Source organism: Channa argus, chromosome 12 (assembly GCF_033026475.1).
Source record: "Channa argus isolate prfri chromosome 12, Channa argus male v1.0, whole genome shotgun sequence".
Lineage (NCBI taxonomy): Eukaryota > Metazoa > Chordata > Actinopteri > Anabantiformes > Channidae > Channa > Channa argus.
The window spans coordinates 22,842,183-22,858,277 of NC_090208.1; the positions used below are offsets into that span (position 1 = coordinate 22,842,183).

Below are 16,095 nucleotides of genomic sequence, written 5' to 3' on the forward strand. Positions count from 1 at the left end.
GCAATTATCTCAAAAACTATGTTTCTTCATTCATAAGGAATCATTTGATCACTGTGTCGTGTTTCTATAGCTTCACAAATGATTACAGTACCTTTAAGATACAGGACCACATGGGTTTTGGGCCAGTAATAAGAAAATCCATATAAAAGCCTAAATATGTCAGCATCAATCAGTAATAATTTTATTTTTCTAGCAGAATACTCCTTGTAGAGAGTATGTGTGGGAAGTTTCTGAAATAGCTCTGATGTCCTGCTCTGAATTAGGACTATTTTTATTCTTCTCCAAAATCTCAAAATGTGCGGCTCCTACTAGTTAGGATAAATATTGGCTTCTCAGTGTTTTGTCAGTTTACATCTCATAATATTTTGCCAGCTACCTCTCAACTACCATGTCAGATTTTTAAAATGGTCAAACGTAGGTCAATAGTAATTGTGAGTGCAATGAGTGAAGGTAAAGATCGTTGTAGTCTGAGATTTTTGGAAGGACTAAAATAGCCTGATGAACAATCAAATATGTTAAATCTGCTACCGAGATCAAGCATAATCATACATAATACATAGGATGTCACATACACACAATGTTAGAGAACGTTTCCATTCTTACAGTGTACTAATAACAATAAAGATAACACTGATCCTCTGTGTTCGTTGTCATTTTCTATGTCAGGTCTGAAAACTGTCATTTCATGTTACATTTAACTCCAAGCCGATTTCTAATTTCACAGAGGCAGAAGAGAGGAGGTGAACGGTGAGATGACTGTTGAACTCTGACTGCTGTTTGCTGATAACAGTCACCAGAGCTCTTTTCACTTTCCCTCCACTTTGTATCCCTCACTCTGAAGGTTTCACATCAATCCTAACTTCAATAGCAACATTTGTTAATGTATTAATCAGCTTAGGAAGCTGATACATCGTTTGATTAAATGGATGGACATATGAAGGGAGATTACAAAGGAATATTAATTTGATCCAGATACTTACTCAGGCTAAAACTGTTAATGTTTGCTTTAACCCTTAACACTTAAACATTTGTGAGTTACTTATATAACTTATATAACTATGTAACTTATATACTGGACTTTGACCTGACAGAACAAGGTCTGTCTGTGAGTGTTTGTAGAAATGTTGTATTGGGGTGACCAGACTGGAGCACATGCCTAAAACAAGGGGGCACATTTGGGAAAGTATTTAAAGGGCTTAAATGCAAATTTAAAAACATTTTAGGAAATAATAAGTTAAATATAAACACAGTATTAGTCCAATAATAAAGTGTTTGTTCAATGTTAGAAATGTAAAATATATCTAATACTCTACCATTTTTAATTCCAAATAAACAGTTGGGGAGCGATAAAAATCTTTTGCGGTGTTAATCTGCGTGGTTGTAACGCATCAGGTACCACTTTGTCACTCTAGCAGGGGGCAGCACTTTAGGGCGGCCAATAGGACCCCAGATGTCCCCTCTGACTCCACCCCAGACAGACTTCATTAAGAAGCAGTTGAGGGATCCTACTTGTAGGTGAATGATTGTAAGTTTTCGACAAACATTTATCCTCTGTAGCTGTTCATGTTGTCATTTACAATTAAATTCAGTAAAAGCTCCTTCTTTTATTGGTGCAACACCTGTCATCAAATGTGTGTTTGTTCAGTATCTTTCTCTTTTTATTATCCGCTCACTGTCATAGTGTTACTGGCAGAACATTATCTGTCACAGTGTGACACATCCAGGGACCAATCCATGTTGTGAAACATTCAGAAAGATGTTTGAACACTTCACACATTCTCTGCCAAGCTCCTAGCGGGTTTTGTGTCACTGTGCACTTCAGGCTGCCAGTCGTGTTTGTTTAAGGCCAACACTTTTATTTCTTGCATTGCTCTGTAAACAGATTTTAGTTATTAGTTTAGTGAAATCAAAGACTGTCTATCAAAAGTCTCTAATTTTCTAAGCTGCTAAGGTTAATTTTGTGTATCAAAACTTATTATTAGGTATTAAAGCAGCTCATATAAAAATAAGAAATGTGATTTGGAAATTACATTTTTCAAGTGACTTTTGGTTGCTTTTTATTAAGTTAAATAAATTGGATCCTTTGGGTTTATTTTGGCACCAAATTTTGATTTTGTTATTTGGTAAAAAAGAAATCTATTAGTTTTGGTCTAATTTGAGTTTTTTGATGTTTGTTAGTTTTTGTCTAGTTTAAGTTAACAGAAACAAAAAATATTTTAGTTGGATTTGCATCTTTGAAACATTATTAATGCAAAATATTTACTCAACATCACGTCTCATCCATATTAGCTCATGCTAACTCTTCTTCTCTCCTAATCCTGCTGATATCTATTTTTTTTTTTTTAGGTCTGATGAGACCTCACGATATTGTGCCGTTTGGAATGTATAACAACCTGACTTTATTTTGATCTACTTTTAGACATAGATGTTAACAAACCTTAATCCAGGACTGTCATCTTATCTCGTCTAAAATGTAGGACATCTAAAAATCTGTCCAAACCTGTTAGCATTTGGCAGCAAATGGGAACATATTTATGCACACATTCCACTTTCTTGGTAAATATAAAAATTATTGAAAGTGATGTGAATCTGGGAAGTTTTAATCTAACTCTTATCAGTGCCCCTTTGAATTTGTTAGAGCTTCTACTGCAATTCAAAGCATCATTTGTTTTTCCTTCAACTGACTTTCCCAATTTCCACAAGATATGTTGGAGCCACAAATACCTGCAACACAAGAGAACATACAAAGTTTCTTGATGACACTGTTTCAATTGCTCTAAGCTGAATAAAAACAGGCTGTAATAGTTTTAATAAGTAAAATGCCTTTGCTGCGTGAAGACCTTCAATACAGTGTATGTTGTTATTTCTGTTATTCATTGGCAACAAGGTTTCAGAGCGATGACTTCCAATTAATGCATTTGCTAATGTTTTCGGCATCTTAATTTCAATTCAAATTTGAATTTAGTTATATTATTTAACATTGTAGGTTTACTGTCATAACGATGGGTGCAAAAGCTTCTTCCTTCCTCCATTTTAAAATGTTAAAACAATTAGTGAAACAAAGATTTTTTTTAATGACGATTATAATAATATACATTCAGCTATTGCAAATGCGTAACAAACAGTAAATTTGCATCCCCCTTGGCAAATTCATTAAAATTAACTTGTAAAAATGGACTAGAACATTTGTACTTACTAAATGTGTATTAAATATCATAAAAAATTATATGATTTAAGGGAATGCAAACTTTTGCACCCATAAGTGCAGTGCATAGTAGCTAACAATACTTATAGCTTTACTGCTGTGATGAACAGGACCCAGCATGGGAGAAACTTCATGTTGGCTAGTCAGCAGGTGTCAGAACAGGCAGAGCATTGCACCTCTGTGTATGTAGCTGTGGAGTCTGTGATCACCTCTGTCCACCACAACACTGGAAACCATCAGGTTGTTATGTTGCATCTCATCAGTCTCATCGGTGTAGACCTTTAGGGATGGGTTGTTTTGAATATAGGATGGGAAGCCTCAATATTGTCCTCTGAGATGTTTGCAACCTGTAATTTAATGGACTGCAATAGGTTTCGTATGTCACAGTGTTTTAACAGAGCCAAACACTTTACTTTATGGCTTCATTTCTGAGCTCTGCTTTGCCACTGTGCCAATAGCTGTATCCTGCATCGGGATTCTACAAATGTACAGAGGCCGAGCAGAGGAGGGGAAGGGTGCAGCCCACTGACTAACGAACTGTGACTCGTGTTGTTTTTGTAATAACTATTATTTTCCCTCCACCGTGTGACCTTGCTGCTTCCTCTTTCCCTTGTTCCCTGCCACCCCTGTCTTCCTGACTGTGTCGCAGTTTGGGTTTTTCTCTCTGAAGGTTTCTCATCAATCTACACATCATTAACTGCATTTTTAAAATATTACCTATGTCATGAATCAGTGTGAGTAATCAGTAAATGAATTCGTGGGAATGTGTAAGAAAGAAACAACTGTTGTATGTAAACTCATGATTAACTTTGCTTTAGTACAAACAAATAATGTCTTTTTTTTTTCAAGGGCAGAGATTTTGATACTTATGTAAATAGATGTAACAACAGTATAAACCTGTTAAATAAGTTGATGTGTTAAGGCAAATAAAAAGGCACAGAAATTATTTGACAAATGCAACATGTTGGATTTGCTGCAAAAAAATGCACCTACAGTAAAATGTATTTCTACACATCACAAACTACTCAAATTACTGCTGGTAAAAGGTAAAGTTTGCTTCTTACACTAAACACTTCACCTTTAATCCACATGCTGTTGGAGACTTTGACCTGGCAAAACAGTTCCTGTGTGTGCAAAAGTTCAGTTGTCTAGAAACACACATATCATTTCATATTTTGGACGACACAGGAGCTGAAGCTCAAGTCAAACACCTGAACTTGGACACAACAAGAACCAGGTGAGAGTTCTATTATTCTTTAATAATTTATTAAAACTCTTACATAGTAGTATTAAGATAATAGTACATATAATAGTCTCATTGTCATAAACGTTGATTATCAGTAGCAGACGATTATCTTACGTCCAATTCTGCTGTGAATGAGAAACAATGACCGTTCTATGACAGTGATGCAGTTGGCTTAACACCTAACACATTTACAACTAGCAGCTGATAACGCCGGCTGTCAGAGGAGGAAAGGTACTGTATTTAATAGGAAAATAAAAACTCGGCAACATCTAAAAAAAAAAAGTCAAAAAGCCGAAAATCAGACACATTAAAATAATAATTATTTCATGTCATTAAGGTTAAAATGCTCCTCAAAATCTAAACTAATTACAGGCTCCTTTTGTTTGATGTAGTTTTATTTGTGAGCTGTAAGGAACAGCTGAGAATCAGTACAGTCCACGAAAAAAACCTTTTTAGTTACTGTGTATTATAACATAACCCAAGCAGCTGTACATTTACATTTTTTACTTTAGTTTTTCTGTTTGCTAGTGAAGAACCATATAGTGTATAAGAGAGAGAGAGAGAAATTAACCATTGTGATATCTCATTTAAATTGTGTACCCGTGTTCCTGACCAGCAGCACATCACCCGGAATTCCATTGTATCTTGCCATTGTTCTCTCTGGTCTCTGTAAAAGGGTGTAACCATGACATGTTACTGAAATTACTGCACAAATTAAGGTGAATTACAAATTACACTACATGTTACACTGGTACAAATCAAACACACTTTTGTTCTTTTGTTTGTTTCTTAAACTTCTGTTTTCATTGAAAAAAACTGCTGTGCTATAATTTAAAATGTTATTGAGCCTAATAGCTTCTATATTTTTGTTTTGTTGTCTCTTCCAAGAAATGTTGACTACGTTCCCCATGTTGCTGATACGACTCTGCATTCTGCTGCTCGTGCCAACTTTGTGTAGGGGCAGCAGGATCCTGGTGGTGCCTGTTGATGGCAGCCACTGGGTCAACATGGAGGTGATGCTGCGAGAGCTACACTCCAGAGGCCACAACATCACAGTGCTGCGTTCTGCCAAGAGCTGGTACATCCCCAGTAACTCTTCCATTTATACTTCAATTAATGTACACATGCTGGAGGATGAGTCAAACCGGGACTCCTTCATTACGTTGATTAACGATGTTATGGAATGTCGCAGATCCCTGACTTTTACACGAACCTTCTGCCAGCAGCACTTGCTCACATCCTTAATGTGGAACGCCCATCACATAATTGCCAGATCTATTTCTTTAATGTTGGATGACCCTGTTTTTATTAAGAAGCTGCAGGACGCCCGTTTTGATTTGATGTTAACAGACCCTGCTCTGAATATGGGAGTTTTTCTGGGTAGTTACCTCAAATTGCCGATGGTTTTCAATGTGCGCTGGATTAACACAGGGGAGGGTCATTTTACCATAGCACCCTCTCCTGTCTCCTATGTCCCTGTAACAACAAGTGAACTTGCTGACCAGATGGGCTTTATGGAAAGGACCAAGAACATGTTACATTATCTCCACAGTGTTGTTGAACAGCACTTTCTTGTTAGCCCTGCCTACTCCGATCTGCTCCAGCGGCACTTCCCTCCTGGAACCGATGTGTTGTCTTTGCAGCGTGCGGCTGATATCTGGCTTGTGAGGACGGATTTTGTCTTCGAGTTCCCTCGGCCCACGATGCCCAATGTTTTCTACATTGGAGGTTTCCAATGCAAAAAGGCCAAACCCCTCCCTGCTGAGCTGGAGGCCTTTATGGAGAGCTCTGGAGACCATGGGGTGGTGGTCATGTCTTTGGGCACGCTAATATCAGCCCTGCCTCCTGAGGTCACAGAGGCCATTGCTGCTGCTTTTGCTCAGATCCCTCAAAAGGTGGTGTGGAAGTTTCTGGGTGAAAGGCCAGCATCCTTGGGGAACAACACCTTGTTAGTAAACTGGCTGCCTCAGAACGACCTCCTGGGACACCCTAAGACTCGCGCCTTCGTAGCTCATGGAGGTACCAATGGAGTATACGAGGCCATCTACCACGGCGTTCCTGTGTTAGGCCTGCCACTCCTCTTTGACCAGTTTGACAACCTGCTGCGGTTAAAGATGCGTGGGGCAGCTCGGGTGGTGGAGGCCAAATCACTGACTAAAGAAGAGTTCCTGGAGGCTCTAAAGGACATCCTGGAGACTCCTTCGTACCGTAAGAACATGCAACATCTTTCCCATCTACACCACGATCAGCCAGTGTCTCCTATGGACACTGCCATCTTCTGGATTGAGTACGTCATCAGGAACAAGGGAGCAGCCCATCTACGGTCAGCCGGTTTCAATCTGCCTTGGTACTCCTACTTCAACCTGGATGTGGCTGTTTTCATCATGGGCCTTGTGGGAGCCTTTTTCTGGATTTTAGTTTTAGTCTGTAGGATCCTCTGCTGTGGAGGGTTCAGGAGAAAAATAAAAGCAGAGTAACTGATGCTAAGTGACTGCCCTTTATTCTCACTCATAGAGTTAATTTACACTTTTTCTCATATTAGCCTCCTTTACCCCAAAATATTATAATAGTCTTTATCAGAAACATGTGTGAAATGTTTATTTTACATGCAAATAAGTCCTTTGATTAAAAAATTTTCAGATATGTGAAATAGTCCTCAAACCTCAAAATAAATAATGAGGAGCCATTTGGAAATTATGCTACAATTATGTTCAAACCTCAAAAATTCATCTGGATTCAAACTCTGAAAATCTTAACGGTGTTTTTTTAAGCTAATTTGTTCTAATAATTCTTATTTACATTGTAATAATTATGTTTTAATTTAGCTGACAATAGCAACATAGCACATTATCCTGCAGACGGAGGCATAAAAAATGTCTCTGCCGTGGTACAAGGGCCAAATTTACCCAGACTTCTCGTCATTTGTGCTGCAGCATGGAACGTGATTACAATAAACTGTCTGTAGGTGACGCTCAGCGTAGACTCACAGACAATGTAATCATGGTAAGTTTAGTTCAGTATTTTTATTCATCTGATACAAAAGCTACCGAGAGCTCAGAAGCACATAGTATATGTTATTCTGTACCTTTAAACGAGTTACAATTGCAAATACGTGTAGAGTTCTGTCCACAATACAGCAGCCAGTGCGTGCAGGTGTGACTTTTTTGTTAAAGCTGTAAAGATTAAAACCTTGTAAAAACTGCTATTGGAGTGAAGTAATACCTAATAAAACTAATTGTATGTAAAATTTACATGATAACAAACAGTGATAAAAACACTGCAGGTAGTTTGAAATAACATAACTTAACAAATTCTAGGGGATATTATAATGTTTAAAAAGTGAAAAAGTGAAAATACTGTCGCGTTCCAAAACATTTGGCATTAAGATCAAAAGATGAAGCATTTATTTCCTGGTGTTTACATCTACATGTATTAAAAACATAGAACGTTCATTTGGACGGGACTGTGTATCAGAATACCTTGATTTCCCTGCAATAATAATTTATCACACTGTCTTTCTCCGAGGACCTTTCCCCTTAAGCGGACTTGTTGTCTGTGCAATTTACAGCTCATGTCGGGCACAGGTCACGGTCACGTCTCAGGGGACAGTCGGGTTTCTTACCGGATTATTCAGTACAATTAGCGACTGCTGACATTTAAAAGAAACAAAGCGAGTGTTAAGACCCTCGTCCCTTTGAAACCATATAGTAAAAACACTGCCCAACCCCCATTGTCTCAACATACCCATTCTTTATGAAACAATTTCAATTGTGTGAGAATTTTTTTTTCTCCCACTGCTGCCAGAGAAACATTCGGCCTGGGAAGATTTAATGTGTCAGCTGTCTGTAAGTTGTTTAAAAATCATTAAATCCGTCTTAATTATTACATTTTCTCGTAATTTAACTTGACCCAAACACACACATACACGCACATAAGGACAAGCCTATCAGAACCTGATGGTTGACTCTGAGGGATCCTACAGTACTAATCCCTCAGGATCAGAAGTGGGCTGTGAAGCACATTTGACATGGTGCCCACACCCTGCTACTAGAACTTCTGTGTGTTTCGTATGATGCACAAGAACCCAAAAAGACGTTTTGCCATAGTAAATATGACAGGAAAAAGGTGAATACATTTTTCAGAGGATCCCAAACCATAAATAAAATGACATTTTATTCTTAAGATTTCATTCTTTAGGTCCAATATTATTTAGAAAGGCCTGAAAACAAATATATGGTAGGATTGCTTTACTTTATCCCATTTGTGTCTGCAGGGCTTGAAGGGAGAAGGATTCTAATGTCCTGTGGGTCCCAAAACACGGAAGTGTGAGGACCAACTTTAAAAGGACCTAATGGTCACTTTGTCTTTACATAGTTTCCCCTTAACCTTTATACATGTGTGGATTTTTCAGGATATACAAAACCACGGAAAACAATGTAACTCTATTTAGTTGAAGATGGAAAAAAAACCTAAAGCTGTTAAAAGAAATTCCTACATAGTCGCATTACATTAATGGCTCACAGCCAGCAGCCGACAAGCTAAAGGGCATTAGAGTACACCCTCTATCAGTACCTCCCCTCACAGCCCCTGTCCACCTTAACTATACTGTCTACCGATGGAGAGAGGGAGACCTACAGAAAGAGAGAGCGTGTGTTTTTGTTCTGAAGCAGAAAGGCGTTCTCCTGCCTCAGGATGTTGCCTTTAAAGCTGAAGAAGTGGGTTTCCTGCAGAGGAAGCGATTATAGAATAGACAAGGCGGTAGAGACGCTGTGTTCCCACATTTGTTGAGTACAGGTCACAATCTGCAGAGAGTGCAGAGAGTGGAACAAGTCGGTCTCACAGTACAAGGGGTGAGTGAAAAGTCTTGCTTTGTGTTATTTGCTCATTTTCTTTATCCACCTGCTGATGCTAAACCATATGAAAGTTACTGTTCTGTCTGTCACACAGGTGTGATCGCTGATGGCAAGTTTATGCTCTGAAAACCGGTCGACTGACTGTGCAAACCTTCAGTGTGACTTCTCCCATGGGAGATTGCATTTATGAACATTATACAATGGACGAGTGCTGTAGATTAGTCGAAGCTCTAACTACTGACCTTTTATTTTGTGTCAATGAATGGGTATTTTATCACCAACTCATCATCCGATGAGTCTCAATGCATGTCTGAGTGAGGTCACCTCTGGTTATGCATGTCAGGTGTTCAACAGAGACATGTCCAATGACAGCTGCAACCTCCCCCTGGACACAGACACATTCGGCCTGACATGTATCTATGGCCTGATCTTTTCTATAGGTCTCCCTAGTAACCTACTGTCACTATGGGGACTGTATCAACTAGGTCGCTCTGGTGGGGGTGGTTGCCAGTTGGTCTACATCCTCAACCTGCTGCTGTCAGACCTCCTCCAGCTGCTCACCCTTCCACTGTGGATTATTTACCTGCAGCAAACGCACCGCTGGCCCTACGGCCAGTTGACCTGTGAGCTTGTTGGCTACGTGTTTTATGTAAATGTCTATGCCAGTGTCATGTTCTTGTGCCTGATAGCTCTGGACCGCTGCCTGGCCATTGTGTACCCACTGAGCAGCCGCAGGGTGCGGACCGTAAGGGTGGCAGCAGTGTCAGGTGTAGCGGTCTGGACCCTCACCTTCCTGTTCTGCCTGAGTGGGCTGCTGCCATCGGTGTTTGTTTCTGACAGACTGCTCTGTTTGGAGCAGTACCCCGTCAGCCCAAGATATGCCCACTTCAAGATCGCTACCGTGGCCCTCGGCTTCCTGCTCCCATGTGCCATACTAGGGTGAGTTAACCCCAAGATCTTAGCGAGAACATTACTGAGTTTGCTACACTAATTGTTTACTTAATGTGTAAAGATATTGTTATGTTATAGGTTCAAATAAGAGTCAAAGGGATGCTGTTAAATTTGATATCACAATTTTACACAAGTTAAAATATGCAATAGGCTTGGTGGTTAAAGAAGTTAACCTTTTCAAATGCAGTATTCAAGTCATCAAAGCAGATAGAGTTACCCTGTAAAATACAACTTGTTCTAAATTATATGTTTAAGTCAACTGCATTTAAACAGCTGATTTTTACATTATCATGTCATTGAATGGCAATTAATCAGTTATTATCAGCCTATAATTGTAGTATGGTACCCTCCTACCACCCGCTGGCATACTTATTATAACGTGTGGGAAATTGGCAACATCTAGTGGCCATAGTAAATATGGCCGGTTACCAGAACTGCATAAGGTGATGTAATTCCTAGAGTGTGTAATGAGTCATTGTTGTTACTTTAGTCACTTTCTCTATTTCAAGCAAACCCGACCTTTCGCTAAACATTTTCCACCTAAATCTAACCAATTTGAGTCAGTTAAATAATAAATAATAAATAATTACTCCATTTTGTCCCTTACCCTAAATTTCACTTGTTTATGCTTATTTATAATGAAAGCATGCACAAAAAACATTTTTTTCCAAAAGTGCCGAGTTTGCCAAAGCAAAACAACATTGAGGCACAGTCCAAAACTAAATGACATATCAATTTTTATCTCTCAAACAATGCATGCTGGGAAACTAATACGCCTTAATTTATCAGTTGAATGAATTCTCTGTAATTTATTCATTGAACTAATGACTTTTAGTAAAAATACTTCAATTATATAATCCTTGCATTTAAAGCTGTAAAAATAAAAATAAGTTTATTAGCTGGACAATATAAAACTTACACAAAATACATTTAAAGCGAGTGGAACAAGTGCAGTATAAACTAAAATAAGGGTTTAAGCTGCATGGTGAGAAAGTGCTACAAAGAAATGATTAAAAGTTATGAAACTGCATTTAATCGTAAACAGACAATATTCTTTATTTGCATCTCTGCCTCCTCCCACAGTTATACCTCAGCCCACATTGGGGTGACGCTCCGACGATCTCCTTCCCTCTCTGACCATGAGCGACACAAAATTGTAGGCATCCTGGTCATCATCACCATAAACTTCATTGTTGTGTTTGGGCCCTACCACCTCGTGGGTGGGTACAGGTTTGTGTCCTTGCTGCTGACCGATGAGGCATGTGGATTGGAGCGATCCATTTTCCTCACTTATCGACTGTGCTATGGTCTGACCAGCCTCAACACCCTGCTGGATCCTCTCTTCTACATCTTCCTGTGCCCTGATGCCAGACTGGAGCTACAAAGGTCCCTACCCTGTTTGGGAAGGGGCCAAAACACCCGCAAAAAAATGAAACTCAGTACGAGATCTCACCCAGACACTCAAAGAGAAAGTGAACCTGGACCTAATAATCATGTAGCAATACAACTTGGATCAAATTGAGACAAAATAATTGTGCCACCCAGTGGAAATACATGTGTACTGCTTGTGTGCTCTGTGAGTTTCAGCTTTCAGTGACAACATGAAATAGTCATCAAGATATTTTTAATAGAACAGTTTTTACTCACAGCTAATCTAAATGCTGAATCGGGAGCTAATGATAAAAATAAAATACGATTTGTGTGGAGCACAAAGATTCCAAAGTTCAAATCTCAAATATCTGAACTGTTGATTTCTATAAATTTAACACATTATCATTAAAAGATTCATTCTTACATAATTTCAAAAATGCACTTTTTTGTTGACCAATAATACTGATTTTGTCTTCAAAGAATAAAACAACCATCTGAAATACAACTTGAAACCCAACTTGGTTTAGATACGTATTCAAATATGTGTTAAAATATGAATGTTTAATCATGTGTTTCCTGTAGATCACAAAAGAAACAAGTAGCTGTGAAAACGAAAGCACTACTGTGGTTTTATGTCGTCAAGAGAAGTCTCATACTGCCACACCAAGGTGCTATTGTTTTTTTTTTTTATAGGGTTGCTATAAATTATTTGTAGGTAAGTACATGAATGCAATATTAGAAAGTAAAGCAAATGGACAATTGAAAACACAAAATATCTGTTTTCGATTATAAGTACGATGAGTGCACCATATGAGTGAGCTGTTTCTGCAGGATCTGCTGTCAGTTCACAGCTTTGCTGATAACATCGCAAAACGAACATCTCATGCCTACGATTTACAGCTTACAACTGTTTTTTTTCCGAACAAGAAAACAAGTACACATGTATGGTTCAATCCACACAATAAGCACATCAATCAGACAACCCTGTCAAAAAAAGAATATCATACAGAATGTTGTGAAAGTTAGATTTATTTTGTTGTGGGAGTTCATTTTCTTTGGAATACACACATTTTTATTGTTAATAAAATTGCTAATCTGCTTTAGGTTGCTTGCTACCAAAGGATGGGTTAAAATATTGAAGGAAGATGTCATTAACCTTAAGAACCATGTATCTTCATGTATCTTCACCTAAATATAATAATGTTCAATTAATTCTATTTTGTTGGCTTTCTAAAACCATTGATGAACTTTGATAGTAACTTTAACTTTAGTAATTTTGGTGGAAGGACACGCTTGCTCAGAAATATCTCAGCATTTTAATAATGGTTGCCTGTCCTTCAAATTAAAAGTCTGCCAGGAACTGAAGGGATTATGCTTAGTGAGATTTGAAACCTGCATAAGGAGTTGGGTTTGTTAAACAGTAAATTGAGTAAAAAAAAACAAAACAAAACACAGAATGAAAATGATGCTTTAGTATGTACATTACTCAAATGTAATCAAACATACAAACATAGATTAAGATACCGTATGCCATGGCAGTAAACACTAAACAGAGCAAATTCAAACTGTTGCAGATAAGTGAACAAATGCAGATTCTTAGACAAACATCAAGAACTACACTATATTGCTAAAAGTATTCGCTCATCTGCCTTTAGACCCATATGAACTTTAGTGACATCCCATTCTTAATCCATAGGCTTTAATATGACGTCGGCCCACCCTTTGCAGCTATAACAGCTTCAACTCTTCTGGGAAGGCTTTCCACGAGGTTTAGGAGTGTGTTTATGAAATACATAATACACAGTGCTCGCAGTCTTCGCTCTAATTCATCCCAAAGGTCTTCTATCGAGTTGAGGTCAGGACTCTGTGCAGGCCAGTCAAGTTCTTCCACACCAAACTCACTCATCCACGTCTTTATGGACCTTGCTTTGTGCACCTGAATTCATTTATTTGGATGGGTGAGCGAATGCTTTTGGCAGTATAGTGTATATGTAGAAGCCGGAGTAATAAATTACTGTTGGCTGGTTGTAGTTGAAGTTGACTGTTTTTTTGGCTGCTGTTAGCAAATGTATAGTGAACTTCCATCTTGTTTTTCATCAGTTTTCTGACACGATGTTGGAATGGAATCGCAATTCCCTGAACATGATGCTCATCACCTCCAGGACAATGAAGAAGTGATACGGAGCCCAGCCCAGTATAAAGGTCACCACAGCTAATACGAGCTGAACAAAAAGAAAAGGGCATCTGCAGACTCTGCATCCCAAGCTAGCATTTAGGACAGCATGAGCATGATGGTTAGTAGAAGGATTAGGAAGGCTAGAAAGAGGCTTCTTTAATTATGTGTTTGCTGCAGGTAATACAAAAAAAAAAAAGTAGGTGTGAATTTCTCCCCAGCACCAGTGGGATTCTACAATGACAAGAGACGTGTCATACTTATCATACACCAGTACATGAATATGAATTAAACAACAGACAGTGAAACAGATGCACAATTGATAATGAAGAACATGTTTTTTGTGACAAGTAGAATGCACGCACTGTATGAGTGAGCTGGGTCTACAAAATGTGCAGTGTCGTCTCACACCTTTTGTTACTAACAGCTCACAACTGTTTTCCTTTCAAAAGAGGAAACAAGAAGAAAAAGTATGGTAAAACTCTCAACAAAATATGTACATCGTTCAAGTATCTGAACAATTATACAAAACAATGTGAATAGTTGTTTTTGTTCTGTTCCAGCGGTTGTCATTCATTTCCAAAGTTAATATACTATAATAACACCCTAGTCTAAGTATAGTTATTCCTCAAACCTTCATGGAAATGTTACCAATTTTCAAAGTTTTGGTCTTTGTGTGTTTTTGCTTTAGGTTATTGGCTAATAAAGAGCAAGATATTAGGACCGTAAAGAGGAAAAGCAATAACAGATAATGGATTAACAATAAACAGTAAGGACAGCAAATTCAAAGTGCGGTAGAAGCAAATGAGGTGCCAGTTCAAAATCAACATATACAAAGCTAAGTGCATAAAATGCATTAAACTATACACAAATTTTCCACACTTTAGGCTGGTTGCATGTGCAGTTGATGTTGGCTGGTTGTTTGGTGACTATCAGCAAATTTATGTTACACTTTTATTCAGTACTGAACAGAATTCGCAAGACGTTCAACAAAGTCAGAAGGGATTTCCTCTGCTTCAACCCAATCTCAGAGTTGGTGACAGAGCTGCGAACGGCGCTATGATGCCGAGACAGCTCTGTCAGATCTTCAGCTAGGACACTCTCCATCACGGCACCTGGAGAGAATCTAATCTTGTTACACAGGTCGGGGCAGTTAAACTCATACAGAATGGGGTTAAGCACACTATTAAAGAAGACAATAGATGCTGCAACGGGGAGGGCCTTGATGACAAAACCCTTAACATGATGGCAGAGTATAAAGGTCACCACTATGGCTATGACAAGCCGAACAAAAAGAAAAGGGCGTCTGCAGCCTCTGCGTGCTAAGCTAGCATTTACGAGAGCAAAGCTAAGGATGATGGTTAGTAGCAGGATTTGGAAGGCTAAAAGAGTTTCATGAACACCAAGGCTTCTTTACAATGCTTACATTTACATCCCAGGTTATATGGCTACCTACGTACGAATCTGTCATAATTGTGGAAGCACAGAATCCCTCTGGTGGGTAATAGAATGGCGTCACAAAACACATACAAGGGGATGATGCACTCAACAGCCAGGCCCCAACTCACCTCAAATATCCTGCTCACTCTACCGATGTTCCTATAGTTATGGTCCACGGAGATGGTGGCCAGCAAGAAGACACTGACACACATGTTGAAAAAGAAGATGAAGGAATTAATGAAGCATAAGGTTGGGTCCAATGTACAAGTGCTGACAATAGAGTGACAAACATGGACGCCGACCACTAAGAGCATGAGGAAGGTTGCAGTGATGCCAGTTGATGCAAACAAAGCCATAAAGAAAAACGATAAAAACTTAAAAAAAAACTCATCCTTGCAGATTGGTTTGATGGGCTGATGGTGATATTGTAAGTGGCAGGACAGCCACAGTATTTTGAACTAGAATTGCTCAAAGACCACATAAGAGACTGCGCTGAGGGTGCAGGAGTAGGTACTGAATCAACACTAACTTTGATCATTGATTTCCATGTATTCTACACGTTATGATTAAAATATTCATTTATATATAATTTCAAAAATGCACTTTTTTGCTGACCAACAATACTCATTTTTGGCTTCAAAGAGTAAGACAACCATCTAAAATACGACCTGAAATTAGTTTAGATCTGCGTTCAAAGAGTCTGACAAGGAAAAATACTATTATTGTCATAATATTTGAAAGGATAAAAATTTCCTGTTCTATTATGTGTTTGCTGCAGGTAATTTAAAAAAACAAGCACGTATTTTTTTCTCACCAGCACCAGTGGGGTTCTACAATGACAAGAGAAGTGTCATAC

The 16,095-nt window shown here is 38.6% G+C and overlaps 2 protein-coding genes and 1 pseudogene across 5 annotated transcripts; 2 read left to right on the top strand and 1 right to left on the bottom strand.

Moving 5' to 3' along the window:
- Positions 1-4,303: 4,303 nt before the first annotated feature.
- ugt5g1 (UDP glucuronosyltransferase 5 family, polypeptide G1) lies at positions 4,304-7,653 on the top strand. 3 transcript variants are annotated; one of them, XM_067523725.1, is made up of 3 exons: positions 4,324-4,442; positions 5,068-5,170; positions 5,340-7,653. In XM_067523725.1, the coding sequence occupies exon 3, from the start codon at positions 5,342-5,344 to the stop codon at positions 6,926-6,928; it is 1,587 nt and encodes a 528-aa protein (XP_067379826.1). In that variant the 5' UTR covers positions 4,324-4,442; positions 5,068-5,170; positions 5,340-5,341; the 3' UTR covers positions 6,929-7,653. The 3 variants fall into 3 exon arrangements, with proteins under 3 accessions (XP_067379824.1, XP_067379826.1, XP_067379825.1); XM_067523724.1 differs by having other exon boundaries at positions 5,071-5,170; XM_067523723.1 differs by lacking the exon at positions 5,068-5,170 and having other exon boundaries at positions 4,304-4,442.
- A 1,025-nt stretch (positions 7,654-8,678) lies between these two features.
- Positions 8,679-14,015, top strand: si:dkey-165a24.9 (G-protein coupled receptor 4). Of its 2 annotated transcripts, XM_067523726.1 has the most exons (3): positions 8,679-9,301; positions 9,399-10,243; positions 11,339-14,015. In XM_067523726.1, exons 2-3 carry the CDS (start codon positions 9,567-9,569, stop codon positions 11,775-11,777), a joined length of 1,116 nt encoding a protein of 371 aa, XP_067379827.1. In that variant the 5' UTR covers positions 8,679-9,301; positions 9,399-9,566; the 3' UTR covers positions 11,778-14,015. The 2 variants fall into 2 exon arrangements, with proteins under 2 accessions (XP_067379827.1, XP_067379828.1); XM_067523727.1 differs by lacking the exon at positions 8,679-9,301 and having other exon boundaries at positions 9,320-10,243.
- Positions 14,016-14,255: 240 nt separating this feature from the next.
- Positions 14,256-15,929, bottom strand: LOC137137460 (prostaglandin D2 receptor 2-like; annotated as a pseudogene).
- Between the last annotated feature and the right edge of the window lie 166 nt (positions 15,930-16,095).